General features: G+C 50.6%; 1 protein-coding gene and 2 non-coding genes across 4 annotated transcripts; all 3 read left to right on the forward strand.

Annotated features, from left to right (window-relative positions):
• The first annotated feature begins 6,057 nt into the window (after nucleotides 1–6,057).
• On the forward strand, nucleotides 6,058–14,814 carry TMEM214 (transmembrane protein 214). Of its 2 annotated transcripts, XM_010371261.2 has the most exons (17): nucleotides 6,058–6,309; nucleotides 7,209–7,408; nucleotides 8,276–8,426; nucleotides 8,734–8,868; nucleotides 9,112–9,194; nucleotides 9,626–9,731; nucleotides 9,844–9,925; nucleotides 10,216–10,317; nucleotides 10,701–10,842; nucleotides 11,286–11,377; nucleotides 11,624–11,672; nucleotides 11,842–11,955; nucleotides 12,190–12,307; nucleotides 12,885–12,981; nucleotides 13,165–13,333; nucleotides 13,461–13,612; nucleotides 13,828–14,814. In XM_010371261.2, the coding sequence occupies exons 1-17, from the start codon at nucleotides 6,165–6,167 to the stop codon at nucleotides 13,952–13,954; spliced, it is 2,064 nt and encodes a 687-aa protein (XP_010369563.1). In that variant the 5' UTR covers nucleotides 6,058–6,164; the 3' UTR covers nucleotides 13,955–14,814. The 2 variants fall into 2 exon arrangements, 1 of the variants encoding a protein (XP_010369563.1); XR_004054189.1 differs by lacking the exon at nucleotides 12,885–12,981.
• A 10,688-nt stretch (nucleotides 14,815–25,502) lies between these two features.
• On the forward strand, nucleotides 25,503–25,593 carry TRNAY-GUA. The gene is given in 2 exon segments: nucleotides 25,503–25,539; nucleotides 25,558–25,593. It is a non-coding gene; the product is annotated as a tRNA-Tyr (tRNA).
• A 336-nt stretch (nucleotides 25,594–25,929) lies between these two features.
• TRNAA-AGC lies at nucleotides 25,930–26,002 on the forward strand. The gene has a single exon. It is a non-coding gene; the product is annotated as a tRNA-Ala (tRNA).
• The last annotated feature ends 95 nt before the right edge of the window (nucleotides 26,003–26,097 follow it).

Consider the following 26,097-nt stretch of genomic DNA (forward strand, 5'->3'; position numbering starts at 1 on the left):
CCACAGCTGCAGCACAGCCTCACTGTCACCCTCCCACAGGCCTGGAAACCACCACCAGCTCTGGACTCAGAGCCCAGCTCCAGCCTAGCCCCAGTGCCCAACACTGGTGGTAGGGCTCTGAGGGCAGGCAGGGGCCCCAACCCCCATCCCTGAGGAGGAACTAGGTCTCGGCCCGTGGCCATGACAAGGGGCAGCTGGTGAAGCGGCTGTGGGACACCGTGACACCGTAGTGGCCTGGCCAAGAGGTTCTTCGTTTCAGTCTCCTTTGGGTCAGGGGGACTGCATGTCATTCCCCACCTGTTGTCAAAGCTCACACACCTCACCATAGTGATTCAGCTGAGGACAGGGGCTCATGTGACAGAGAGAGCTGGGATGGCTACAAAAAACAAGCAGTTCTGAGTGCTGAAGCCCAGGACGGCAACGTCCAAGGGGTTCCTTCTGTAGAGCAGGCTCCAGTGGGAACAGGGAGCCAGGAGCCCTTCGACATTATCTGCACAGCCCCAGTCCCGGCATGTGCCTGACAAAAGGCCACACTAACCAATGTCCCAGAAGCCCAGCAGAGTCCAGGAGTGTGGAAATGAATGTGAGAGCCTTGGGGTCATCTAGACCAGCCCCCGGTTTACTGAGGAGGGGTCAGAGGCCCACATGCATGACTCACTCGCCATGGCAGAAACCTGGGCTAGAACTCACACTTCTTCACTTGAGGTTCAGGGCTCATCCCCAAAGACCACTGAGGTTCTTCCAGCTGCAGGACAGTGCTGGTTTCCTCGCCACCCTGAGTATGGCCAACATGCAGCTGGGGCCGTGTCTCTTCTGTGGCCCCACCTCATGGCCCCTTTCGAGACCACCACCATTTCTATCATGACATCAGGTTCAAGCCTTAAATAAGCAATTCATATCTGTTTATTCCTTAGTCACCACCGCCCCTTTTGACTCCCACCCCCACATACATAGACACTTCTGCCTTATTCTATCTCTGTTCTTCTCCTCCAACAAGTTCCTTGCCTGCTTTTACTTATCATGATGATTTTAATTCCCTTGCCTAATTTTTAAAGGCTTTTCCCCATGATTACAGGTAGATACCATGAAACGATAGGCCATTGTTCTGCATTGCTCTTCAGGCCGAGACCTCACCCTGAAGGTAAAGTGGGCGTGGGAGGCACTGTGTCCATATCACAATCCCCAGAAGCTGTGAATATGTGGGTTACATGGCAAAAGGGAATTAAGGCTGCCTGTGGGCCAGGCATGGTGGCTTACGCCTGTAATCCCAGCATTTTTGGAGGCCAAAGCGGGATTATCACTTGAGCCCAGGAGTTCAAGACCTCCCTGAGCAACATAGGGAAACACCATCTCTACAAAAAATAAAATTTGAAGGTTGTTGTGGCATGTGCCTGTAGTCCCGGCTACTCAGGAGGCTGAAGCAGGAGGATCACTTGAGCCCAGTTGTTGTTAAGGCTGCAGTGAGCCATGATTGCTCCACTGTACTCCAGCCTGGGCAACAGAGTGAAACCCTGTCTCAAAAAAAAGAAAGAAAGTTGCAGATGGAATTCAGGAAGCTAATCTGCTGACCTTAAAACAGGGAGAGTGTCCTGGTTTATCCAGGTGGGTCCAGTGACATCATAAACATTTGTAAGGGTGGAAGCAGGAGGCAGAAAGGGTCAGAGTGGGCAGGGTGCGGTGGCTCATGTCTGTAATCCCAGCATTTTGAGTAGGCCAAGGCAGGAGGATCACTTAAGCGCAGGAGTTGGAGACCAGCCTGGACAACAGCGAGACCGCATCTTTACAAAAAATAGAAAAAAAGCCGAGCATGGTACTATATGCCTGTAGTACCAGCTACTTGGGAGGCTGAGATGGAAGGATCACTTGAGCTCTGGAGGTCAAGGCTGCAGTGAGCCATAATCATGCCACTGCACTTCAGCCTGGGCAGCAGAGCAAGATCCTATCTCAAAACAAAAAAAAATAAAAGAAGAGGTCAAAGTGATACAATGTGAGAGTGACTCACCTGCTGTTGTTGGCTTTGAAGACAGAAGGGAGCCATGAACTCAGGAATGCAGGTGGCCTCTAGAAGCTGGGCAAGAAAAAGAAATGGATGCTCCCCAAAAGCCTCCAGAAAGGAACCCAGTCCTGCTGACACCTCAATTCTCGCCCAGGGAGACCCGAGTTAGACTCTCACCCTCCAGAACTGGAAAATAACACACTTGTTTGAAGGCACTAAGTTTGTGGCAATTTGTTTTAGCAGCAATAGAAACGTAGTACAGTGGGTAAAACAGTGCTTCAGTGAGCTCACCCTTCTGCTTACTCCCATACTAGACACCCATGTCCTCCTTGACCCAACATCTTTTGGGTCTTCAAACCCCATGGTGGGGCCTACCCAAGCCCACCTCCATGGCTAGTGTCTAAGGCTGCTCTTCAAACACCCAGAGCTTAAGGATGTAAAGCCACTCCCTTCTCCCCACCTCTTCCTGGTACCTCATACTAAGTGCTTTTTTCCTCTGGAACACTAAGATGGTGAACTGTAATTTTTTGTTTATACATTTGTCTCCCACACAGCCTTCAAGTTCCTTACAAGCAAGTGAGCTATATCTTCTAGCTCCACCTAGCACAGGGCCTGACACAGAGAAGGTGCTTAGAAAAGGTTGCTGGATAAGTAAATGCATGATTTATATGTCCTAGATACCAGGTTAGAACTGGTAACTTACCAGACTATTCCAAAGAAAGAGAGAGTCCCTCTCCCACCCTTCTGTGTGCCTCTGCCATGGGGCAGCCCCCTCATTTGCCTCAATGGAAAGCCAGTTCTGTTTCTCTTCCTAAAACAGGGTCTCTTCTGCGATCATACATGTGACACAGGAGGGGTCGAACAAAGAGAAGATACTGCTGTTGGTCTCCTGAGTATACCTAAACCAATGATCTGCAAAATGAATTGATTAATGATCAGCTCAAATATGGTCCTTGGCAAAAGCACTGCATCTCAGAGCTACCTGATGGAAAGTCAGCCATGGTCAGGCCTAAAGGGGCTGGAGGACAGGTAGAAGGAGGCAGCAAGATATGCTCGTCTCCCACCCCCTGCCTTCCCCTACCAACATTTCACACAGCCCCATTTACCCTTCCAAAAGAGTGGATTATGCCACCCTCTCACTGGTCTCCCAGGGCCTGAAGGATAAAGTCCAGATTTGGCAGGCAAGTTACTTGGCATATGGGCTCAGATCCCTTTCCAACCTTATATGAGGCTATTGTTGCATTGCTATAAAGAAACATCTAGACTGGGTAATTTATAAGAAAAGAAGTTTAGGCCGGGCGCGGTGGCTCAAGCCTGTAATCCCAGCACTTTGGGAGGCCGAGACGGGCGGATCACGAGGTCAGGAGATCGAGACCATCCTGGCTAATACGGTGAAACCCTGTCTCTATTTAAAATTACAAAAAACTAGCCGGGCGACGAGGCGGGCGCCTATAGTCCCAGCTACTCGGGAGGCTGAGGCAGGAGAATGGCGTAAACCCGGGAGGCGGAGCTTGCAGTGAGCTGAGATCCGGCCACTGCACTCCAGCCTGGGTGGCAAAGCAAGACTCCGTCTCAAACAAAAAAAAAAAAAAAGAAAGAAGTTTAATTGGCTCAGTTCTGCAGGCTGTGTAGGAAGCATAATGCTGACATCTGCTTCTAGGGAAGCCTCAGGCAGCTTACAATCATGGCGGAAGGCAAAGGGGAAGCAGGCACATCACATGGTAAAAGCGGGAGCGAGAGAGAGAGAGAGAGAGAGAGAGAGAGAGAGAGAGAGAGGGGGGGGGGGGGGGGGGGGAGAGGGAGGGGGAGGGGGAGAGGGAGAGAGAGAGAGAGAGAGAGAGAGAGGTAGGTAGGTGCTGGGGAGGTGCCACACACTTTTATATGACCAGATCTCATGAGAACTGGGATCCACCACCATTATCCAAACACTTCCCACCAGGCCCCACTGCCAGCACTGCGGATTACAATTCAACATGAGATTTGGGCAGAGACAAAAATCCAAACTGTATCAAACCTCATCACCTCCAAAGTCCCATCAAGCACTGTCCCACTGAACTGCTTCCAGTTTACCAACCCTCTAGGCCTTTGTTTTACATCAACAGATCCACACAACTGGCATTTTCTCTCCACCCACCCTAATCCTCAGCCAGTGAAAATTCAGTTTTGTTTTTTGTTGTTGTTGTTGTTTTTTGGGGTTTGAGATGGAGTTTAGCTTTTGTTGCCCAGGTTGGAGTGCAGTGGCATAGTCTCAGCTCACTGCAACCTCCACCACCCAGGTTCAAGCAATTATCCTGTCTCAGCCTCTTAAGCCGCTGAGATTATAGGCATGTGCCAGCATGCCCAGCTAATTTTTTGTATTTAGTAGAGACGGGGTTTCACCATGTCGGCCTGGCTGGTCTCGAACTCCTGACCTCAAGTGATACCCACCTCGGCCTCCTGAAGTGTTGGGATTACAGGTGTGAGCCACGGCGCCTGGTGAACCAATGAAAATTCTATTTCTCAGAACCCATCTCAGCTGCCGTCTCCTTCGGGAAGCTAATCTCCTTCCTAAAGAATTCTTCACTCCCTCAGCTGTTCATCCTGTAGGAATTTGGACTCTCATAGTTCTTACCATAATACCTCAGTATGGCAGATAGGAATCTCATCCTCACACACAGTTGTATACAAAATAGCACATTTCTTTAATTGTGATAAGTCACTTCGATTTTCTCTTCCCTCATTCTCCTCTGCTGGCATGCTTCAAGGTTCTGAAGGCTCCCAAGATACTAACACCCTCCACGTGGATGTCTGAGCAGGAACCTGTCTGCAAATGCCTCAAGTCTGGGGCTCTCCATCGCTTCCCTGACACATCTGGAACTTGGGACTGACTCTTGTGGTGGGAGGCAGAGCCTGTTCTTTCCCATTGCCTGGAAGGGGAAACCCGGCCCTGGCTGTCCCAGACCCCCAAAACTTTTCTCAGCCTCCATGAGAAGAACTCAGAGGCCAGGAGCAGTGGCTCACTCCTGTAATCCCAGCACTTTGGGAGGCTGAGGAGGGTAGATCACTGAGCCCAGGAGTTTGAGATCAGCCTGGGCAACACAGCAAAACCCTGTCTCTACAAAAAATACCAAAGATTAGCCGGGCGTGATTGTGGGTCAGGTGATCCGTGGTGGTGGATCACCGGAGCCCTGGAAGTCGAGGCTGCAGTGAGTCGTGATCGCGCCACTGAACTCCAGCCTGGGTGACAAAGCAAGATCCTGTCTCAAAAAAAAAAAAAAAAAAGAAGTATTCTCCATTCTCCACCTCCTACCCCAGCTCCCCAACACTCTGCCCTTTCCTGAAGCCCCCATCCTCTTCCTTGTTCTTTGGCAATAGATTTGTATAGCCCATTAAACCCGAAGTTTAATCACTAGCAGCAGTAAAGCCAGCACTTTCCTAGAAGAAAGGAAGCATTCAATCTTCAAACTCTCCCCAGAGATGAGGAGCACTACTTCCATCCCATCCTTCCAGCTGTACCAGAAAGGAAAGAAAAACAGTGGCTGGGCGCCGCAGCTGACGCCTGTAATCCCAGGACTTTGGGAGGCCGAGGCGGGTGGATCACTTTAGGTCAGGAGTTCGAGACCAGCCTAGCCAACATGGCGAAACCCCGTCTCTACTAAAAATACAAAAATTAGCTGGGCGTGGCGGCGGGACCCTGCAGTCCCAGCTAGCTACTCAGGAGGCTGAGGCACGAGAGTCGCTTAAACCTGGGAGGCGGAGGTTACAGTGAGCTGGGCTCGCGCTACCGCATTCCAGCCTGGGCATTCCAGCCTGGGCGACAGAGCGAGACCCTGTCAATCAATCGATCAATCAATTGATCAATAAAGGAAACAAAAACAGAAACAGTTCTACCAAGTCTCTCGATGCCGTGGCCTTCACATCGGCGCTCAGTGAACGTTCTCAGAAGGGAATCCCCTCTCCTTCCGGCCTCTTCGCCTGGGCGGGGACCGCAGGCTGCCACGGGAGCCTCTTCCAGTCGCTCCTCGCCCGAGAGAGCCTGGCCCAGGAGAGGGACTACAAGTCCCAGGCTGCCTTGCGGCGGGCGCTGGGCGCCGGGCGCGCGGTCCTGCGAGGAGACGTGGCAGAGTGCGGCGCGCCAGCGCCGGACCGGAAAGCAGGGGAAGTGGCTGAGGCGGGAGGGCTCCGAGCCATGGCGGCCACGACGGCGGGCGTGGGGCGCTGGGAGTTGGTGAAGAAGGGCCGGCGGCCTGGGGCCGGCGCCGGCGGCCGAGGCGGCGGCAGGAACCGCCGGGCGCTCGGGGAAGCAAATGGAGTGTGGAAATACGACCTGACCCGTGAGTACCCACCCTGCCTGGCGCCTACCCCGGGCCTGTCCGGCAGGGTCGCAGCGAGCCGCTCCCAGAACCTGGGCGCGAGCTCGCAGGCACATCCCGGAGCGCCACCCTTGCGTTGTCTCTTTGGAGCCTCAAGGGAGGCGGACAGCTCCAGGGAAGGTTGCGGTCCTTACCTCCCAGATGAGTAAACTGAGGCCCAGTGAAGTTGTACACCCTGTCCAGGGTCATGTGTCAGAGGGGCCAGGATTCCGGTCCTCAGACTCTCAGTTCACTGCACACACTCTCCCAGCTGCCCAGGGACCTAGCCGGCCTCCCTGGGCAGGTGTCTGAGCTGGGAAGAGGCACCCTGGATCATTATACACAGTGCCCCCTCTTTAGGTAACCAGCAGGTCATGGAGGAAGGGACAGGAGGCCAAGCAGTGGGAGAAATGACTGCCACACACTCAACACTCACCAGAAATTATAAGTGACACCTGGTTCTTCCACTGAGGAGTGGAGAAAGATTGCCACTTGTTGATTATAGAGTTGTCATGTCGGAACCAAGAGGCGTTAGGGTAGGATCAAGATGGAAAAAGCCTGTCTTTCCAGACTAGTAGCCACTCACTGAATAAGGCAAACCTCTATATCCAGCCTCTCTGCCTGTTCCTACATACTCTGATTTGTCTAATAAAGAACTGCCCCATCTTTATGAAAGAGCCTATAGACTCAAGAGCTGTAACGAAAGAAACTACCAGGAGAACACCCTGCCCTGCTCTTTAAGCAGCCCAAGAGGAAGGGGCTTTGAGACAGGCTCTTCCCTGGAGATTAATTAGGTGGCAGTGTGGGGAAAGGGACCACTGATAGGTGAGGCCTTGGGGACTCAAGGGTGGCCTGCCTTTCTCTACCTATCTTCACCTCAGCTCCAATCCAGACCACAAGCACCCTTTATGAGCGGGGCTTTGAGAATATCATGAAGCGGCAGAATAAGGAGCAGGTCCCACCCCCTGCTGTGGAGCCTAAGAAACCAGGGAACAAGAAGCAGCCAAAGAAGGTGGCAACTCTTCCCAACCAAAACCAGAAGCAGGGCCGCTTCCGCAGCCTGGAGGAAGCACTGAAAGCTGTGAGTGTGCCTAGACACGACACGCAGAAAGAACGGGGGCTTGAGATGTAGTCAAGATGAGAGGAGGAGGTGGATGGACAGCTGAGATCCTATGAAATTAGAACACTTAAGGGTTGAGAGCAGGAGTTCAGGAGAAGATGGAAACCCCGGGGGAACAGCATGCCTGCAGTTAGAATAGAGAGGAAATGGAAACTTTATAGGGAAGCATGGATTGGTAAGAGGAAAGCCTTGAAGACCCAGGAACACCAGGGAGGAGATGGAGAAACTGGTTATGATTCTCTGTCCTGTGGAAATACTGATCTTTCATTTTCTATCTTGTCCTCTGTTTTCCTTTTTTTTTTTTTTTTTTTTTGAGATAGAATCTCCCTCTGTCGCCCAGGCTGGAGTGCAGTGGCGTGATCTCAGCTCACTGCAACCTCTGTCTCCTGCCTCAGCCTCCCAAGTAGCTGGGATTACAGGTGCGTGCCACCACGCCTGGCTAATTTTTGTATTTTTAGTAGAGACGGGGTTTCACTGTGTTGGCCAGGCTGGTCTCGAACTCCTGACCTTAGGTGATCCGCCCACCTTGGCCTCCCAAAGTGCTGGGATTACAGGCATGAGTCACTGCGCCTGGCCCTCTGTTTTCCTCTTAAACATGTGGAGAGCCTGAGAGGATAGGGCCTTGAGATCAGCATTTTCAGCTGTCCTGTTCCATACTTAAAGATGTGGGTGCAGCAGAATTGCAGCATTCCATGTTCTTATGCTTAAAAACGGAAACCCTTTTTCCTGCTGCCACCTAGTTCAACCATTTTCCCACCCCTACCCCAGTTCTTTACTCCCTCACTCACAACTCGCCATGGTGGGGGGTTGGGGGATTGTCCCTGGCAGCTGGATGTGGCAGCCCTGCAGAAGGAACTGGATAAGAGCCAGAGCGTGTTCTCTGGAAACCCATCCATATGGTTGAAGGACCTGGCCAGCTATCTCAACTACAAGCTACAGGCTCCTCTAAGTGAACCCACGCTGAGCCAGCATACTCATGGTAAGTCCTTCCAGCTTCCTCAAGCTCAGACAAGTTCAAAGAAATTCAAAAAGGGTGGTATAACAGATCCCAGTGCCCCCCACTGTCTTGATTTCCATGGGTGTTTGGGCTGGTCTCAAATCATCGTGACTGTGAATGTTTCTGGGCCTCGTACTGTGATCCTCCCTCAGGGTCTCCTCAGAGGAAGGATCCCAACCTCAGTGCAGGGGCCTTTGCCTCCACTCACCATTCTCAGGGAGAGCACCACAGTTGTCAGAGCTGATGGGTGTCTGGTCCTAGCACTCACGTTGAGGCCTATGGGCCTTAGATTATCCCTACAGCCTGGTGAGCCGGGAGCTGCGTGGGATCATCCGAGGGCTGCTGGCGAAGGCAGCAGGGTCTCTGGAGCTCTTTTTTGACCACTGTCTGTTCACCATGCTGCAAGAGCTGGATAAGACACCAGGTGAGAGGGGCACGGGAGGGATGACCATCTTGGGAGCCTCCTCCTTTTTTTCCTGCTTTCAGTACCACTCAGTGGTTCTCTTTCCAGTAGGGAAATGTGCTAACGTTGACACTGTTTTTGGAAAGGGTGGAGGAAGTTAGGAGTCAGTGGACCTGGGGCCTGGGCTCACCGCTGACAAATGGGAGATTTCAGGTTTGGGATGCCAAGTAATGTGAGTAGGTGTGAGAATGTGTATCTCTCCAGGGGAGTCACTGCATGGTTACCGCATCTGTATCCAGGCCATCCTGCAAGACAAGCCCAAGATTGCCACTGCAAACCTAGGCAAGGTGAGCTCTCAGTGGTGGTGGGGACACCAGGAAGCTAGGACTGGGGAGGCTGGGCAGAATCTACATTGTTGGACTCAGGTTTGGGATAGTGGAAGACCTATAAGCCTGGTAATAATAGGTAATACTATTAGCACTTACTGTGTGTCTGCTCTGGAAACATAGGAGCCAGATACTGCTATTATTTCCCATTTTTATAAATGAAAAGATTGAGCCACAGAGGAGTTCAGTAACTTTCCTAGGCTCAGTCATCCAGCAAATGGCAGAGTATGGGTGAAGCCCACAAACAATCCCTGCACCACGTGGTCATAGTGCTCCACTCTTGCTTGGCCTGTCCTCCCTCTTCCAGTTGACATCTCCCTTCCCACCTGTCTTTGGGGGTGCTCCTGGTGTTTTGTCCTATCCCAATCTGCCTTCCCTACCGGTCTCCTCAGTTCCTGGAACTACTGAGGTCCCACCAGAGCCGACCAGCCAAGTGTCTGACCATCATGTGGGCCCTGGGTCAAGCGGGTTTTGCCAACCTCACCGAGGGACTGAAAGGTAACAGGGAAATAGGGAAGAAAGAGGGAGGGTTTCAGAACCAGAAAACTCCTCTTTGATGCCCCCAATAGGTGCAAGGCTGAGGCTTCCCTCTTGACCTTCACCTCCACAGTGTGGCTGGGGATCATGCTGCCTGTGCTGGGCATCAAGTCTCTGTCTCCATTTGCCATCACGTACCTGGATCGGCTGCTCCTGTGAGTAATGGAAGGGCAGCAAGGGGAAGGCTCAGGGTGTCCCAAATGGCTGTTTTAGCAAAATGGGAGGCTGTGATCTTGGTCTCCAGGGATATGAGGAAAATCAGGACCAGCTTCTCCCACCACCTTAGAATGTGATGGTGAGGAAGGAAGAAGAGGGAGCTATTAAGGGCTGGCAGATGGGGTAGAGTTTATACCCTTTTTCCTAGATGTTGGCTTGGCTGGGGTCATGACCAAAACAGCTGGCATGGGTGGTGGTGTCCAGCGAACCTGTTTCTTCATCCCCACAGGATGCATCCCAACCTTACCAAGGGCTTCGGCATGATTGGCCCCAAGGACTTCTTCCCACTTCTGGACTTTGCCTATATGCCGAACAACTCCCTGACACCCAGGTAGGACTGCTCTGGAGCACACCTGCTGTGAAGGGACCCCAGCACCAGAACCACGTTACATTTTCCCATCCTTTCTTCCCCAGCCATCCTAGATCTGAGATTTGCAACCTAGAAGTTCAAGAGTAGGTTTCAAGGGAACAGTGATACCTTGAAATTATATGGACCCTTGAGTGTGATTGGCATATGGGCATTTTCTTAGGGATAGGGTCCATGGCTTTCAACAGATTTCCAAGGAGTCTCTTGGGTAAAAAGATTCAGAGCCATTGCAAGGTCCTCAGTGGCTATTCCCCCCAGGCAGGCATGGGCTCTGAAGCAAGCAAAAGGTTCACATCATACAGCTCCATTTATAGCTTATGCCTGGCTTTCCTCCCCACCCCACCCAGCCTGCAGGAGCAGCTATGTCAGCTCTACCCCCGACTGAAGGTGCTGGCATTTGGAGCAAAGCCGGATTCCACCCTGCATACCTACTTCCCTTCTTTCCTGTCCAGAGCCACCCCTAGCTGTCCCCCTGAGATGAAGAAAGAGGTGAGGACATGGTGGGAGGCTTCTCCTTCCCCAGGGGTCAACTGCAGCGGTCCCTACATGCTGACAAAGGCCTTGCCTTCACAGAGCCCATTCTGAGGCTTTTCCTTAGCTCCCTGTTGACAGCTGCCTGCCCCGCTCACTCGAGCTTCACCCTCAGAAGATGGATCCCTAAGGGACAGCACATTCAGGTCTGGGTGGTTTCTGATGCCCGTCACTTGCAGATGAGTGATCTTTGAGCTCAAAGCTCTAGCTCAGGAGCCCCAACCTCCCGCTTTACAGCCTCTCAGAGAGCTTTCTGGAGTCTTGACACTGTTTCTCCACCCCTTAGGGTGAATGTGCGGCCTGAGTGGCCTCACTTAACGGGAAGGGGATCACCTCTTAGCACTCTCCCCCTCCGCCAGCCCCATGCCCCCAGCAGCCTCTCCCTCTGTCCCGCTGTGCAGCTCCTGAGCAGTCTGACCGAGTGCCTGACAGTGGACCCCCTCAGCGCCAGCGTCTGGAGGCAGCTGTACCCTAAGCACCTGTCACAGTCCAGGCAGGTGGGGTGGGGGGCCAGCCTGTCCCTGTGCTAGAAGCAGAAGGGGAGCCTGGGTCACTGTCCCATGGCCTGACACCTCTCAGGCTGAGTGGGAACATTGCTGGAGCAACCTCTAGGAAGCTGCTGCTCTGTGGGTGGTAGGTGGAGGGTCTTTCAGCCTGAAGGAGCCAGGGCTAATGGAGGACTGGAGGATGGGCAAGGCCGCACGAGCCACCTGATGGAGGGGTTGTGCTTTCCCCACAGCCTGCTGCTGGAGCACTTGCTCAGCTCCTGGGAGCAGATTCCCAAGAAGGTGAGGAGCTGGGAGGACGTGGCAGGTTGAGCCCTGTCTGGATTCTGGGTTCTGAGTAGGGGCTCCTCAGCCACTGTCCCTTCCCTGAGAAGGGACCCTGTTGGCATGGAAAATGAAGCAGGATGGAAGCTCTGGATTCCCTCACAGGCCAGACCTTTCTTGTCCATAGGTACAGAAGTCTTTGCAAGAAATCATTCAGTCCCTCAAGCTTACCAACCAGGAGCTGCTGAGGAAGGGCAGCGGTAACAACCAGGATGTCGTCACCTGTGACATGGCCTGCAAGGTGCTGGCACCCGGCCCTCTCCAGCCCACACGCTATCTTACATCTCTGTCTCGGCACACCCGGGTTGGGCCTGTATCACATTCCTGCCCCACCTGTCTGTGGAGCCCCCCACTGCCTCCAGGGTAATGTGAAGGCTTGACGCTCTTCCAGGAAGGCCTGGCTTGAGGTCTGCCCTCAGAGGCAAAGACCAGCCCCTCTCGCTTCTACAACTGTCTCCTGCTCCCCTCCCACCAGGGCCTGTTGCAGCAGGCTCAGGGTCCTCGGCTGCCCTGGACGCGGCTCCTCCTATTGCTGCTGGTCTTCACTGTAGGCTTCCTGTGCCATGACATCCGGTCACACAGCTCCTTCCAGGGTAAGCAGCAATGGGCAAGTGAGGATGGCATGGGAGGGGCACAGAGCTATGTGTAGCACCCCCCCACCCCCCCACCACCACAGCACACATCTTTGTCCTCACGAGTTCTCAATCCTGCAGAGTAAACACTTTACAGACAGATTTTTCTATCCTCAGATAGGACACTACCATTTCAGATTAGACTAGGACTTTGCAGTATAGAAGTGCTTGCATATTTATGGTATCATTTGAGTAGGTGTTACCTCCTTTTAACTCCTGAGGAAATGGTCTCAGAAAGATGTAGCAATTAGCTTTAGGTCACAGCTAGTAAGTAGAAGGGCAGACCCTCAACCTGAGGCTTCCTGAAGCCTGAGCCCAGGCTCCACCCGGCAGCTGCATTCCTGCACACCTGGCCCAGCAGGAGAAGGACAACTCTGCATGCCTTCCTCCACAGCAGGCTGGAGTTGGCTCTGTGGCCCTGTGAGCACACAAAGCTCTGCCCAGCACCTCGCTGTGCCTGCTCTAGGCCCTATAGTGTCTGTCTCCCCAGTCCCTGCCCCTCTCATCTCCTGGCTCACCAGAGGCCCCCTTTACTCAGCCTCCCTTACTGGCCGGTTGCTTCGAACATCTGGTTTCTTACCTGCTAGCCAACAAGCGTGTGCCAAGCTCTACTCCTACAGTCTGCAAGGCTACAGGTGAGCTCCTCCCAGGGAGGGGAGAGGAGAGGCAGGAGAGAGAAGGCCTGGGTGTCAGGGAGGTGACAGTGGGAAGCACTCGTGATTCTCCTTTCCCACGGCCTCCATTTCCCCAGCTGTTTCTTGGGAGCTAAGCGGGCCTGAGGAGACTCAGCCTTCTTCCCCTACTTCCATCTTCCACAGCTGGCTGGAGGAGACACTGCCTGTTTGGGGCTCTCACCTGCTCACCGTGGTGCGGCCCAGCTTGCAGCTGGCCTGGGCTCACACCAATGCCACAGTCAGCTTCTTTTCTGCCCACTGTGCCTCTCACCTTGCCTGGTTTGGTGACAGCCTCACCAGCCTCTCTCAGAGGGTAAGTCAGAGACAGGGAGTCACATAAGGGGCTGGTTTTCCCAGGAGCAGCATTGTGTGGCCTGAGTCTTTAGATCCAGGATGCAGTTCCCTGGATACTCTGACCCCGTCCATTCTTCATGGTCCAGCTACAGATCCAGCTCCCTGATTCCCTGAATCAGCTGCTCCGCTATCTGAGAGAGCTGCCCCTGCTTTTCTACCAGAATGTGTTGCTGCCATTGTGGCACCTCTTGCTTGAGGCCCTGGCCAGCGCCCAGGAGCACTGCCATGAGGCATGCAGGTGAGACCTTTGCCCAGGGCTCCAGCAGGATCCCCAGCAGCCCCATTCCCGGGCCCCAGGGACAAGCCATCTCTGACCAGTCTCCCACACTGTCCTGCCCCTCGCTCCCATCCCTGACCACCCTGGGATGAGGGTTGTGGATCTTAAGTTTTCAGCCCCGAGAGTTGACACAGCTACACACGTGCATACTCAAAAATGTTCCACTTTCTTTCCAGAGGTGAGGTGACGTGGGACTGCATGAAGACACAGCTCAGTGAGGCTGTCCACTGGATCTGGCTCTGCCTACAGGACATTACAGTGGCTTTCTTGGACTGGGCACTTGCCCTGATATCCCAGCAGTAGGCTCTGCCTCCCTGGCCACTGATTTCTCCGTGGGCAAACCATCCAAGACTGCAGCGGGTAGAAGGTGGCAGTTCTTCATGGGAGTCCTTTTAACTTGGTGCCTGAGTTCTCTCCTAGGCAAGTGGCCAGTTGCCTCCACCTCAGTTCTTCTATCTTTGGTGGGGACAGGGCCCAGCGGCATCTCAGCCTCCTACCCACAATTCCACTGAACACTTTCTGGACTTACTGCACATGGCCCCCAGCCTCCATCCTTGTGATGGTAGCCTCTCACAACTCCATCCTTGCCCTCTGCCTTCCACTTCCTTCCATCTCATTTCTAAACCCCAAATAGCTCGTCTCTAAAAAGACAGAACTCCCAGCAGGTGGCTTCTGTGTTCTTCTGACAAATGATTCCTGCTTCTCCAGACTTTAGCAGCCTCCTGTTCCCATTCTTGGTCACAGCTCTAGCCACAGCAGAAGGAAAGGGGCTTCCAGAAGAATATAGCACCGCATTGGGAAATAGCAGCCTCACCTCAACCTGAAGCCTGGGTGTGGCTGTCAGTGGACATGAGGGGCTGGATGGAAATGCCTCTCACTTCAAAATGCCCAACCTGCCCCAAATGCCTCTAAGCCCCTCCCTGTCTCCTCCTTCATAGTCCTACTTCTTCCAACTTTCCATTCCCCATCATGCTGGAGGACTCTGTCACAAGGCTCAGCTTCTCTCCACTGTCCATCCCTCCTATCATCTGTCTGGAGAGCAGAGCCCAGGTAGTTGTGTGCCTTGGGCCCAGGGAACCCTCTATCAATCTGAGACAGGACTCAGCATGTGGTTATTGGGTATGCCTACCAGGTGGAATAAAGGACACAGGTTTGATTTCTAGCATTCCTGTCTGCATCCTCATACAGAAATTCCCCTAGTTATTGTTCAGAATAACAAAATCTTGGGCCCTTGCCCTCCTGAAGACTGTAGCCATGGCTATAATTAAGCTCCTGGTGGGGGAAGGCCACATCCATGGTTCTAAAGTTGACCTGGTGAGTGTTGTAAACACTTCTCTTGCTACGCTAATTATACTGTCTGACTTGTCACTGATTCATATCCCAGATTTGCCTTGATAGTTTTATGCTTGGAAAAACAGGGGGCCATCTCTTAGGGGAATTCTTGGCCAGTGACCAGGAGATGTCCTTTCCTTGCCAGGACCTTCATTTTATAGAGCAGTGAGTGAAAGATTCAGAACTCCAAGAGACACATGAGTCCAAGGGTTCTCACCAAAGCCCCTTTTTATTTTTGACTTGAGACTATAAGGAGTTAGATAACTCTGCTGATTTCTTAGTTCTCAGATGTGTTTTTTTGAATGTTTCAAGTCAGTAATACTAGAGAGAAGTTAGATAACTGCTGGTTTCTTAGTTCTCAGTTTGGTTTCCTTGAATGTTTCAAGTCAGCAGTACTAGAGATACGCTCTAGCAGCTCTCAAAGGCAGATTCAGCTTCCCTTATAAACTCCCATGATGCTCAGCAGGTATAATGGCCAGTTACCACTTCCCTTCTCACATGGTGCCCTGAGACACTCCTCTTTTTCAGTGGTTCGAATATAAAGTAGCAGATGTAGGAAAATATCGACCCAAAGTGAGGTCATGAATACAACAGCATCTCATGTTTGCTACCTTTCCTCTGGAATTAGTCCACAAGCAGACCCCTTGCTCTCCTAGTGGCAATTAACCATGACCATCTTCCCGGAGAAGATGAACTACCTGGCAAAGGGCCAAGGTTTTGGGACTGCTGGGCAGGAGAACTGGCCTGTGTTCAAGGCAAGTTGGAGAAAGGTGGCAGTTGTGAGAATGGGTCGGCAATGGCAGAGGGAAGACAAGTTCGGTGATAACTTCTAGAAGTCCAAGGCTGCATCCAGCGAACCAAGGATGCCACAGTGCTGTGTTGGCTTGTAATGTGTGACTATATTTACCTTGCTGGGTTCATTTAACTTCTGACACCAAAATCCTGGGGAGCAACATTTTTCATCAACTTAGATTAATTGCTGTCTCCACCTCTTAGAGGAACACTGACAGCTTAAGCTTAATTGACTTTATTCGATAGATAAAGTTTTTTGACCCAGTGTTGAAATTGTCTGAAATTTTTCCTGTGTGGAGAACTAGTCCAACACTGCACCTGCTCTGCGTTAAAGCAAAACCAGATGTCCAGACGTTTCATTTTTGCAGAGCTGTCAACAAACAGGAGTCCAAGCGGAGCCAGTAAATTGAACCAGCGTGGGCTAGCAGAGTGTATGACAGTGATGCTGACGGGTGGGGCAGTCACACTGTAACTATTGCTGTTACTGGAAGAACCGAAAGGAGCTGACACCTCAGTCACATCTGGACAGTAACTTCAAACAGCTGAAGGTCAACCGATAACACACCATAAAGCTGAAGGGCAGTTTTGAGTATGGTTACCTCTTACTAACTTTATTAGCAGTTCTTTTTTTCTTTTTTTTTTTTTTTTTTTTTTGAGATGGAGTCTGGCTCTGTCTCCCAGGCTGGAGGGCAGTGGCATAATCTCAGCTCACTGCAAGCTCCGCCTCCCAGGTTCACGCCATTCTCCTGCCTCAGCCTCCCGAGTAGCTGGGACTACAGGTGCACGCCGCCATGCCCGGCTAATTTTTTGTATTTTTAGTAGAGACGGGGTTTCACCATGTTAGCCAGGATGGTCTCGATCTCCTGACCTCGTGATCCGCCTGCCTCGGCCTCCCAAAGTGCTGGGATTACAGGCGTGAGCCACTGCGCCCAGCGTATTAGCAGTTCTTTCGTGGACTTGAAAATAATATGCATACCTCACTATGAAACTTCCTTTTGTTTTCCTAAGCCTCCAGCAGATTTCTGGATTCCTCTGGTTATTTGTGTCCAATCCACACTTCAGTTTTAGAGCAGGGCAGCTTGATGGGTAGCCTGACTTACTACAATGGATAATGTTACTAGGCAGATAGTGTTGCTGAGCTCATGCCTGCTATGTTGCCAGTCCATTCACAAAATGCCACCACCATAGACAGGGTGGATTGTTTCCCACAGAGCCAGGCATGCCTGCCCTACCCTATTTCAGAATGACCCAGTGTCAATTACACAGGCATTTGTTTTGTTTTAAAGAGACAGGGTCTTTCCCTGTTGCCCAGGCTGGAGTGAAGTGGTTCGTGATCACAGCTCACCGCAGCCTCAAACTCCTGGGCTCAATGATCCTCACACCACAGCCTCCCGAGTATTTGGGACTACAGGTGCATGCCATCATTCCCGGCTACATTTTTTAAAATTTTTTGTAAAGATGGCCTCTCACTATGTTGCCTAGGCTGGTCCCACTGATTATAGGTTCATTGATTGATATAATCAGGAAACTCCAGGTCTCTAGTGATCCTCCACCTCGGGTTCCCAAAGTGTTGGGATATTACAGGCATGAGCCACCATGCCCAGCCCTACACAGACATTTCAGTAGTTCAGTGATCTCTGAGCATTTTGCTGTCTTACTTCACCTAAAGGAGTTTGAATTTAAGTGGACACTTAGAGTGATCTAAGTTGTTGAGGGGAGAAAGGGCCTTGCTTTTCCCTATGAGGGGCTTGCTTTTCCCTATGTGCCCCTTTTTATACTGGACAGTTTTGACACTCTACTTGAGGTATAAGAAGGAATTTGGAGGGAGTGTCCACTGTTCAGGGTATGAGTGAATATTTAGTAAATATTGTCTATTCTGCCTATTAATACAAATGTTGACTTTGAATGTGTTGTTGGATGTGCCTTGATGTAACTTTTTCTGTGTTAGTGCATCGCTTACTAATTTTTGAGTAGACTTTTTGCTTGTTTGTTTGAGACAGAGTTTTGCTCTTGTTCCCCAGGCTGGAGTGCAATGGCACAATCTCGGCTTACTGCAACCTCCGCTTCCCAGGTTCAAGTGATTCTCTAGCCTCAGCCTCCCAAGTAGCTGGAGCTACAGGTGCCTGCCACCATGCCCAGCTAAATTTTTTGTATTTTTAGTGGAGGGGCGGTTTCACCATGTTGGCCAGGCTGGTCTCAAACTCCTGACCTCAGGTGATCCACCCGCCTCACCCTCTCAAAGTGCTGGGATTACAGGTGTGAGCCACCATGACCGGCCTGAATAGACTGTTTTTAAAGCAGTTTTAGGTTCACATCAAAATTGAGTGTTTCCATGTATTTCCTCCCCAACCCGCCCCCACCCCCACAACCTCCCCCACCATCAACATCCCACACCAGTGTGGTACATTTGTTGTAATCAATGAACCTACATTGACACATCGTCCATAATGTAAGTCCATAGCTTACATTAGGGTTCGCTATCTGCGTTGTACACTCTGTAGGTTTTGGGAACTGTCCAATAGCATGTATCCACCATTATACAGAGTTTCACTCCCATGAAAATCTCCTGTGCTCTACCTATTCCTCCCTCCCTCCTTCCCCCAGAGCCCAAGGAACCACTGATCTTTTATTCTCTCCAGTTTTGTCTTTTCCAGAATTCCATATAGTGAAAATCATACTATATGGCCTTTTCAGATTGGCTTCTTTCACTTGGTAAATTTTTTTTTTTTTTTTAGGCAGGGTCTCACGCTGTCACCCAGGCTGGAGTGCAGTGGTGCGATCTTGGCTCACTGCAACCACTGCCTCCTAGTTCAAAGCAATTCTCCCACCTCAACCTCCCAAGTAGCTGAGAGTACAGGTGGGTGCCACCATGCCTGGCTAATTTTTGTATTTTTAGTGGAGACACGGTTTCACCATGCTGGCCAGGCTGGTCTCAAACTCCTGTACTCAAGTGATCTCGGCCTCCCAAAGTGCTGGGATTACAGGCATGAGCCATCACGCCCGGCCATTTGGTAATTTGTCTTTAAGATTCTTCCATGTCTTTTCATGGCTAGATAGCTCATTTCTTTTTAGCACTGTATAATATCCCCTTGTCTGGATGTACCAAAATGTATCCATTCACTTACTGAAGGACATCTTGGTTGCTTCCAAGTTTCGCAATTATGAGTAAAGCTGCTATAAACCTCTGTGTTTAGGTTTTTGTGTGGGCATAAGTTTTCAAACACATTTAGCTAAATACCAAGGAGCACAATTGATCGGATAAGAGTATGCTTAGTTTTATGAAAAACATCAAGCTGTCTTCCAAAGTGGCTGTATCATTTTGCATTCTCATCAGCAGTGGATTAGAGTTCCTATTGCTATACATCCTTATTGGGTTTTGTCAGTATTTTGGATTTTCACCGTTCTCATAGGTGGATGAAGATACTTAATTTGCAATTCCGTAATGAAGTTGAGCATCTTTCATATGCTTATTTGCCATTTGTGTATCTTCGTTGGTGAGGTATCCAGATCTCTTCTCCATTTTCTAATTGGGTTGTTCATTTTCTTATTGTTGAGGATTTTGTTTTGTTTTGTTTTGTTTTGTTTGTTTTGGTTTTAAGAAACAGGGTCTTGCTCTGCCACCCAGGCTGGAGTGCAGTGGTGCAATTACAGCTCACTGCAACCTCAATCCTCCCACCTCAGCTTCCTGAGTAGCTAGGACTAGGACTATAGGCACACACCACCACGCCAGGCTAATTAAAAAAAATTTTTTTTGTAGACATTGCTGTGTCACTCAGGCTGGTTTCAGACTCTCAGCCTCAAGCAGTTTTCCTACCTCTGCCTCCCAAAGCACTGGGATTATAGATGTGAACCACCGTGCCTGCCCTTATTGTGGAGTTTTAAGAGTTCTTTGTATATTTTGGATAACAGTCCTTTATTAGATATGCCTCTTGGAAATATTTTCTCCCACTCTGTGGCTTTTACTATTGTTTTAAATAGCTATCTTATACATTATCTACAATAAAACATATTTACACCTTTCATAGTTTATATATTTCCAAATACCCTAGCCTTCATCCATAGATATACTCTTCAGTTATATGAGTGGGTGCTGTTATTAACAGCTCACCTCACTTGGAAGGCCAGGAGATACCCAGTCTGTCCCAGACAGCTCCGTGGAAGTTACTACACGTTTTTTTTTTTTTTTTTTTTTTGAGATGGAATCTCCCTCTGTCTCTTAGGCTGGAGTGCAGTGGCGTGATCTTGGCTCACTGCAACTTCTGCCTCCCAGGTTCAAGTGATTCTCCTGCCTCAGCCTCCTGAGTAACTAGGGCTCCAGGCACGTGCCATCATGCCCGGCTAATTTTTTGTATTTTTGGTAGAGACGGGGTTTCACTGTGTTAGCCAAGATGGTCTCAATCTCCTGACCTCATGATCTGCCCGCCTTGGCCTCCCAAAGTGCTGGGATTACAGGCATAAGCCACTGCGCCCAGCCTACTACACATATTTTAAGTTACAATGCCTCCCACCAAAGAGAAAGATTTAGGTTCCAGGTAGGAAATATTTTTCTTCTTTTTAAATTTATTTTTTATTGTTTTGAGACGGAGTCTCACTCAGTTGCCCAGGCTGGAGTGCAGTGGCGCCATCTCAGCTCACTGCAACCTCCACCTCCCAGGTTCAAGCAATTCTACTGCCTCAGTCTCCCGAGTAGCTGGGATTACAGATGCAGACTTCATCCTATTAGTAGAGACCAGGGTTTCTCCCTGTTGGCTAGACTGGGCTCAAACTCCTGGCCTCTAGTGATCCTCCCTCCTAGGCCTCCCACAGTGCTGGGATTACAGACGTGAGTCACCGCACCCGGCCTTTTTTTATTATTATTATTTTGGAGACAGGTTGTCACTCAGTTACCCAGGCTGTAGTGCAGTGGCTTGATCACAGCTCACTGCAGTCTCAACCTCCCTGTGCTCAGGTGATCTCCCACCTCAACCTCCTGAGTAGCTGGAACTACAGGCATACGCCACTATGCCCAGCTAATTTTTTTTTTTTTTTTTTTTTTTTTTGAGACGGAGTCTCGCTCTGTCACCCAGGCTGAAGTGCAGTGGCCGGATCTCAGCTCACTGCAAGCTCTGCCTCCCGGGTTTACGCCATTCTCCTGCCTCAGCCTCCCGAGTAGCTGGGACTACAGGCGCCCGCCACCTCGCCCGGCTAGTTTTTTGTATTTTTTAGTAGAGACGGGGTTTCACCGTGTTAGCCAGGATGGTCTCGATCTCCTGACCTCGTGATCCGCCCGTCTCGGCCTCCCAAAGTGCTGGGATTACAGGCTTGAGCCACCGCGCCCGGCCTTTAATTTTTGTATTTTTTTGTAGAAATGCAGTTTCAGCATGTTGCCCTGGGTGGTCTTGAACTCTTGAGCTCAAGCCATCTTCCCACCTCCGCCACCCAAAGTGCTGGGATTACAGGCCTGTACCACCATGCCCAGAAGTTACATTTTTAATTTTCTTTCAGACTGTTCATTATTGGTGTAAAGAAGCACAATTGGGTTTTTTGCATGTGGATCTTGTTCTCTGCAACTTTGCTGAATTTCCTCTAACAGTTTTTTTTTTTCTAATAGTTTTTTTTTTTTTTTGGTAGATTCTTTGATATTTTCTGTATATAACATAATATAATCTGCAGGTAGGGATAGTTTTATTTCTTCTTCTCCAGTTTGGATGCCTTTTATTTCTTTTTCTTGCTTAGTTGTTCTGGCCAGAAATCCCAGTACAATGTTGAGTGGCAACGGCGAAAGTGGCGTCTTTGTCTTGCTCCTGACCTTCGTGCTTGTTCCTGGCCTTCACCGTTGAGTTTTATGTTAGCTGTGGGTTTTTCTTTTTTTTTTTTTTTTTTTTTTTTTTTTGAGACGGAGTCTTGCTCTGCCACCCAGGTTGGAGTGCAGTGGCCGGCTCTCAGCTCACTGCAAGCTCCGCCTCCCGGGTTCACACCATTCTCCTGTCTCAGCCTCCCGAGTAGCTGGGACTACAGGCGCCCGCCTCGTCGCCCGGCTAGTTTTTTGTATTTTTTAGTAGAGACGGGGTTTCACCGTATTAGCCAGGATGGTCTCGATCTCCTGACCTCATGATCCGCCCGTCTCGGCCTCCCAAAGTGCTGGGATTACAGGCTTGAGCCACCGCGCCCGGCCAGCTGTGGGTTTTTCTTAAATGTTCTTTATCACGTTGAGGATGCTGAGGAAGTTCCTTTCTATTTCTCGTTTTCTGAGTTTCTACTTTTCCTGAAAGGGTGATGAATTCTGTCAAGTACCTTTCCTGCATCAATTGAGATAACATGTTTTTTCCTTCATTTTATTAATGTGGTATATTACATTGATTTATTTTTCTTTGTTTCTTTTTTTGAGATGGAGTCTTGCTTTGTCTCCCAGGCTGGAGTGCAGTGGCCGGCTCACTGCAGCCCCTGCCTTCTGGGTTCAAGAAATTCTTCTGCCTCAGCCTCCCGAGTAGCTGGGATTACAGGCGTGCACCACCACACCCAGCTAATTTTGTATTTTTAGTAGAGATGGGGCTTCACTGTGTTGGCCAGGCTGGTCTCAAACTCCTGGCCTCAGGTGATCTGTCCACCTCAGCCTCCCAAAGTGCTGGGATTACAGGTGTGAGCCACCAGGCCCGGCCTACATTGATTTATTTTTCTTATGTTGAACACCCTTACATTCCTTCAATAAATCTAACTTGGTCATAGTATTCTCCTTTTAATACGCTATTGGATTCAGTTAGCTCATATTTTGTTGGGGATTTTTGCATCAATATTCATAAGGGATGTTGATCTGTAGTTTTCTTGTGGTCTTTTTGTCTGGCTGTGCCATCAGAATGATGCTGGTCTCATATAATCAATTAGAAACTATTCCCTTCTTTTCTATGTTTTCGAACGGTTTGAAAGGATTGATGTTACCTTCATTTTGGTGTTACCTTCATTTAGTGATCTGAGAAAAAGAAAGGACTGGTGTTAATTATTTAAATGTTTGCTAGCATTCACCCTGAAGCCTTCTGATCCTGGACTTCTGTCTGTTGAGAGGTTTTTTGTTGTTGTTGTTTATTTGTTTTTTGAGATGGAGTCTTGCTCTGTCTCCCAAGGTGGAGTGCAGTGGCACGATCTTGGCTCACTGCAACCTCCGCCTCCCGGGTTCAAGCGATTCTCCTGCCTCAGCCTCCCAAGTAGCTGGGATTACAGGCATGCGCCACCACATCCAGCTAATTTTTTTTTAATTTTTAGTAGAAAAGGGGTTTCCATGTTGGCCAGGCTGGTCTCGAACTTCTGAACTCAGGGGATTCACCCACCTCGGCTTCCCACAATGCTGGGATTACAGGCGTGAGCCACCGCGTGCGGCCTTTTCTTTGAGACAGAGTCTCTCTCTGTCTCCCTGGCTGGAGTGCAGTGGCATAATCTAGGCTCACTGCAATCTCCGCCTCCCACGTTCAAGCGATTCTCCCACCTCAGCCTCCTGAGTAGCTGGGATTACAGGCGCGCGCCGCCATGCTTGGCTAATTATTTTTGTATTTTAGTAGAGACGAGGTTTCACCATGTTGGCCAGGCTGGTCTCCAACTCTTGAACTCAGGCAATCCGCCCGCCTGGGCCTTCCAAAGTGCTGGGATTACAGGTGAGAGCCACCGCGCCTGGCCATGAATGCCATTTTTTGATAATGAATAATAAAAGTTATGCATGTGGGGAAAAGAAAGAGAGATCAGCCTGTTACTGTGTCTATATAGAAAGAAGTAGACACAAGAGACTCCATTTTGTTCTGTATTTGAGATGCTGTTAATCTGTGACCCTACCCCCAACCTTGTCCTTGCAACAGACATGTGCTGTGGTGACTCAAGGTTTAATGGATTTTGGGCTGTGCAGGATGTGTCTTTGTTAAACAAGTGCCTGAAGGCAGCTTGCTGGTTAAAAATCCTGCCCGTCCCTGGGCAATGGAGCATCTCGGTGTGAGGCCCCGATTGTATGCTCTGTTTACTGAGATAGGAGAAAACCGCCTTAAGGCATAAGGTGGGACTTGCTGGTGAGACTTTCTGGAGCAATGCTGCTAAAAGGTTTATGGACATGTTTGCATAGGCGTATCAAGGCCCAGCATTTTCCTTTGTGCTTACCCATGTCACAGAGATCTTTATCCATATGTCTTACTGCTAATTTTCTCCCTACAGTGATCCTATTGTCCTGCCACTCCCTTATCTTTAAGATGTTAATTATCAATAAATTCTAAGGGAACTCAGAGACCGGTGCCGGTGTGGGTCCTCTGTATGCTGAGCGCCTGTCCCCTGGGCCCACTTTTTCTTTATACTTTTTCTCTGTGTCTCATTTCTTTTCTCAAGTCTCTGGTTCCACCTAACGAGAAACGCCCACGGGTGTGGAGGGGCAGGCCACTCCTTCAATGCAGATCTTCTATATTCTTCTATCTAAATGTTGACACACCTTTATATCTAGAAACTTCGGATATAAAGCTCAGCCCGAGAGAACCCATCAAATGCTGGAGCTGCAAGGGGCTAGAAAGCATCACCAGACCTGGATTCGCGGGCGATGTTGGCTCAAGGTAGCACAGGACGTTGGCCCAGAGCTGGAAATTGAGGCCAGGTCTCCCGGCACACCCACTCCACGGGACGACCAAGCAGGGCTTCACAGAGGAGTTGAGGTTTAGGTTTATATCTGTTGTTAAAAACCCGGTGAGCAAAAGACTGTGGAAAAAACACATGGAAAAGACAGGCGAAGGTGTGAGCTGGCTAGTGACGGAGATGGGGGAACCCGTGGGGTCACTCCTTGACCCCACGCAGGACACTTAGACATCCACCGTGACAGGGGAGAGGCCCCAGACGAGGCAGAAGACCCTTCCCCGGCCCTGGGGAACCCAAGATTTCCGAGAGTAAGCGGACCTGTGCAAAAACCTACAAGGGAGACCAGTGGCCTGTACTGGGCACTGCAAGGCCGCCCCCACCCCGACCTCACATGGGTCTCGGAGGCTTCAGGGACCCACCGGACCGCGCGCCCCCCACCATCCCAGGTCTACCGCAGGGGAATCCTCCAGGCTTGCGAACGCTTCCGAGGGCGGGAAAGCCTGTGCTGCAGCCCCGCCGCCCTCTCCTGGCGAGTAGCCCCCTCCCCGAGGCTTCGGGCCACGCAGCCAGGCCAGCGATCCCAGGGCGGCCCATGGGGGTCGGCGCCGCCGGATCCCGCGCCGCGCCGAAGCCTGCAGCGCCCCGCGGTCACCGTCTCTTGCACTGGTCAGGATGAATAGAGCCTGACAAAACCTGAGTTAATTGGCTGAGCGAATGTCCTTCGCGTCAGGAGAACACGCCCGGAGAAGCCGAGGGAACTGTGGAGCAGGAGCAGCCAAAGTGGCCCATCGGCTCTCGAGCAGGGTTTGCGCGTCGCGGTCGCAAAGCTCCTGTGAGTGCAGGCACCACCGCACAAGCGCTGCTCAGGAGCTCCAGGAGGCGGCGGCGGGCTGGGCGTTAGCCATCCTGGAGAAACCACCGCGGGGCGTTGGGAGCATTTTGTTAAAAAGCTAGGAAGCTCAGGGCCGGTGTGGCCTTCGTTCTGGGCTGACAACCTAAACTTTGGGCAGCTTCCTTTCCTTGCCTTTGGGTGTCTGGCTTCTTCAGCTCTGTGAGGCCCCGGCAGATTCCTTCAGCGGGAGAAGGCAGTGGTCATGACTGGATGAGATTGTGGTAAGCATTAGAGGGCTGTCAGCAACACCTTACCACGGCGGAGCCTTCGATAGCTCAGTTGGTAGAGCGGAGGACTGTAGTGGATGGTAACTGTGGCAATCCTTAGGTCGCTGGTTCGATTCCGGCTCGAAGGACTTCGTGTACCATTTTTAGCCTCAATTTAATCAAATTGTCTCATAAGGGGAAAGGCTTAGAGGCCTCCCGTGACTTAGCATGAGTACTGCCCTTAGACCAAAGTACTCACAGTAGTATGTAGTATACCGTAACGCTCTTTGTGCGTTCAGTGTAAGTGTGGTAACGTGTTTTAGAATAAGGTTTTCTGCTTAAGCACACAATTATATGCCTGATTTTTAGAATCTTGCATATGGATGATACTATGCTAAATAAATGTCCTGAACTCTGGTTCATCCGCTGGTCAGTGAACTGTGCAGTGAACCTGTAAGGCAAAGGGAAGGAAGCAAGCAGCAGGCGGGGGATTAGCTCAAATGGTAGAGCGCTCGCTTAGCATGCGAGAGGTAGCGGGATCGATGCCCGCATCCTCCACTCCACATTTTTGCGTCCCTCACACTAGAGAACACAAAATGGAGGGATTCCCAGCGCAAGGGGCAAGGTGTTTCATTTTAGACATACAAGACTGT

This window comes from Rhinopithecus roxellana, chromosome 17 (genome assembly GCF_007565055.1).
Source record: "Rhinopithecus roxellana isolate Shanxi Qingling chromosome 17, ASM756505v1, whole genome shotgun sequence".
Taxonomy (NCBI): domain Eukaryota; kingdom Metazoa; phylum Chordata; class Mammalia; order Primates; family Cercopithecidae; genus Rhinopithecus; species Rhinopithecus roxellana.

Coding starts and splice junctions, on each gene's coding strand:
- TMEM214 (XM_010371261.2), top strand. CDS start 6,165: ATGGCGGCCACGACGGCGGGCGTGGGGCGCTGGGAGTTGGTGAAGAAG. Junction 12,308..12,884: donor GTCACACAGCTCCTTCCAGG/GTAAGCAGCAAT, acceptor CCCTTTACTCAG/CCTCCCTTACTGGCCGGTTG. Junction 13,613..13,827: donor CACTGCCATGAGGCATGCAG/GTGAGACCTTTG, acceptor CTTTCTTTCCAG/AGGTGAGGTGACGTGGGACT.